Source organism: Sinocyclocheilus rhinocerous, unplaced genomic scaffold (assembly GCF_001515625.1).
Source record: "Sinocyclocheilus rhinocerous isolate Xijiao unplaced genomic scaffold, SAMN03320098_v1.1 scaffold1533, whole genome shotgun sequence".
NCBI classification, from domain to species: domain Eukaryota; kingdom Metazoa; phylum Chordata; class Actinopteri; order Cypriniformes; family Cyprinidae; genus Sinocyclocheilus; species Sinocyclocheilus rhinocerous.
Window position 1 is genome coordinate 483,616 of NW_015656115.1, and position 2,463 is coordinate 486,078.

Sequence of the window (2,463 nt, forward strand, 5' to 3'; positions counted from 1 at the left end):
CAGATCAGCTCTAGTCTCTAACATCACTGAATCTGCTGTTAAAAATGAACCATTCATTCATTATATCATCATGCAAGACTAAGAATTAGAATCATTGTAATGTGATGATCAAATATAGGTGATCATCACAAATATAGGTGATCATGGGTGGCGGGCGAATAATTTGAAGCAGCGGACTTGGGTGAAGTTTGAGCTCATCCGCGCATCTCTACACTACACTGACCTGGGTCACCAGTAGCAAACAATGGAATGCGCTCTGCTGGGCAAACTAAATAATTACACCATTCAGAAGCATTTAATCTGCGTTATATATTCTGTAAAAAAATGTTCATATCGGCGGAATATTCGCCGATACCGATATATCTGCGACAGGCTCATATCGGCCGATAATATCGGCAAAACGATATATTGGTCGGGCTCTAATTTTTACCGCTCCAGAAGTGGCATCTAGTGGCAAAAAATTAATTAGCATTTTCATTCAGACCAAGTATTCAAGTTTTCCCAGGTCTGCGAGAGCAAGACCTATTATGGATTTTTGAAAATGACCTTTCATGCAGTGTGTAACACGGCTCTAAGTGAATGAAAACATCCTGCAAAACATTTAATGTGGCATGCGTTATATCTGATAATATTTTATCATTATAATACATGTCATATTATTACATATCATAAATTGTATTATGAATATTTAATATAGGGGATGCAATATATTTTATCATAATTTTATATATTTATTTAATATAGGATTGTGACTGTGTATGTATATTTAAATATTTTTGACATTCAGTATGTTTTAGAACATTATAATTTTCATATAATGATAAATTGTGTATGTGAGTGTGTGCGCTTTGTCTTCACTTACATAAATGTTTCCTATGATGGAGAGTCTGCATTAAAGTGATTGTCTCTGTTAGGTCTACACGTCTGGTAAGGGCAGCAGTGCTGCTGGTTTGACAGCCTCAGTGCTGCGAGACCCCAACACTCGTGGTTTCGTCATGGAGGGTGGTGCCATGGTGCTGGCTGATGGAGGAGTGGTCTGCATTGATGAGTTTGACAAGGTTGGACTTCTAAGCATTCTGGATTTCCAGAACATACATGTATTGTTCTTGCAGTCTTGTGAAATGCTTTGGGCTTTATGCTGAACTATTGCTTTCTTTTTTTGATAGATGAGAGAAGATGACAGGGTCGCCATCCATGAGGCCATGGAGCAGCAGACCATTTCTATTGCAAAGGTACCAGGTATTTTCACTTCATTGCATTAACCAATAGAAATCCACTATTTATTCAGCTTACGTTCTCGTTAGACTGATTAATTTCTTTGATTAACGCTTGTGTGTTCACCTCAAGGCTGGCATCACCACCACTCTGAACTCCCGCTGCTCTGTATTGGCCGCTGCCAACTCCGTGTTCGGCCGCTGGGATGATACAAAAGGAGAGGACAACATTGACTTCATGCCCACTATTCTGTCTCGATTTGACATGATCTTCATCATCAAAGACCATCATGACCAACAGCGAGACATGGTGGCTGAACAAAACGACCACTGCTTACGGATTCCATTGAAGAGTTTGATTTTACATGAACTAATGCACAAGCCTGTGTGTTTTTCTTTAGACTTTGGCCCGGCATGTGATGAACGTTCACCTGAGCGCTCAGACGCAGACGGAGGGTGTCGAGGGAGAGATTCCTCTGGCCACGCTGAAGAAATACGTCGCCTACTGCAGAGCGTAAGTCTGGATCATAGTCTATAAACACTGTGTGAAATAGCATTCATCTGTGTTTGTATGTCAAAATAATAATGCATTAACTCCCACAGGAAATGTGGACCTCGTCTGTCTGCGGCCGCCGCAGAGAAACTGAAGAACAGGTACGTGCTGATGAGGAGCGGAGCGAAGGAACACGAGAGAGAGACCGACAGACGTGTGTCCATCCCCATCACTGTCAGGTAACCACTCAGTTCAGTGTTGTGACACTTGTCTTTACTCATTTTGTTCCTAGATGTATATTTATACATCCTGCATGTAGTTATTTACAGTATACACTTGTTGATATTTAATGGTTGGTGATCTGTCGTCCTGCAGGCAGCTTGAGGCCGTGGTGCGCATTGCAGAGTCTCTCGCTAAGATGAAGCTGCAGCCCATCGCTGGAGAGGAAGAGGTGGACGAGGCTCTGAGACTCTTCCAGGTGTCCACGGGAGAGGAAGAGGTGGACGAGTCTCTGAGACTCTTCCAGGTGTCCACGCTGGACGCGGCTCTGTCCGGCAGTCTATCCGGTGAGTGTGTTGGTCTTTCAGGCCGGGAATAAACTGCAGTATTACTTATCACAGTAGATTTCTTATGGAGGACTAGGAGTGCCGCTTAATAAAACAATTTCAATCAGTTTAATTGATTGCCAGATCAATTTATTAAATCAAAAATAATATAATTTACTTTGGGGAAGAAAAAAAAAAAAACATTTTTATA

At 41.6% G+C, this 2,463-nt stretch overlaps 1 protein-coding gene across 1 annotated transcript in view; it reads left to right on the forward strand.

The window, feature by feature from the left end:
* The window catches only part of LOC107719335 (DNA replication licensing factor mcm5-like), a 13,313-nt gene that overhangs the window by 9,573 nt on the left and 1,277 nt on the right, over positions 1-2,463 (forward strand). The window contains exons 8-14 of the mRNA XM_016526732.1: positions 915-1,058; positions 1,167-1,232; positions 1,348-1,524; positions 1,616-1,728; positions 1,818-1,946; positions 2,083-2,158; positions 2,207-2,273. Of these exons, the coding sequence (XP_016382218.1) occupies positions 915-1,058; positions 1,167-1,232; positions 1,348-1,524; positions 1,616-1,728; positions 1,818-1,946; positions 2,083-2,158; positions 2,207-2,273 (772 nt within the window). The remainder of the gene's footprint in view (positions 1-914; positions 1,059-1,166; positions 1,233-1,347; positions 1,525-1,615; positions 1,729-1,817; positions 1,947-2,082; positions 2,159-2,206; positions 2,274-2,463) is intronic.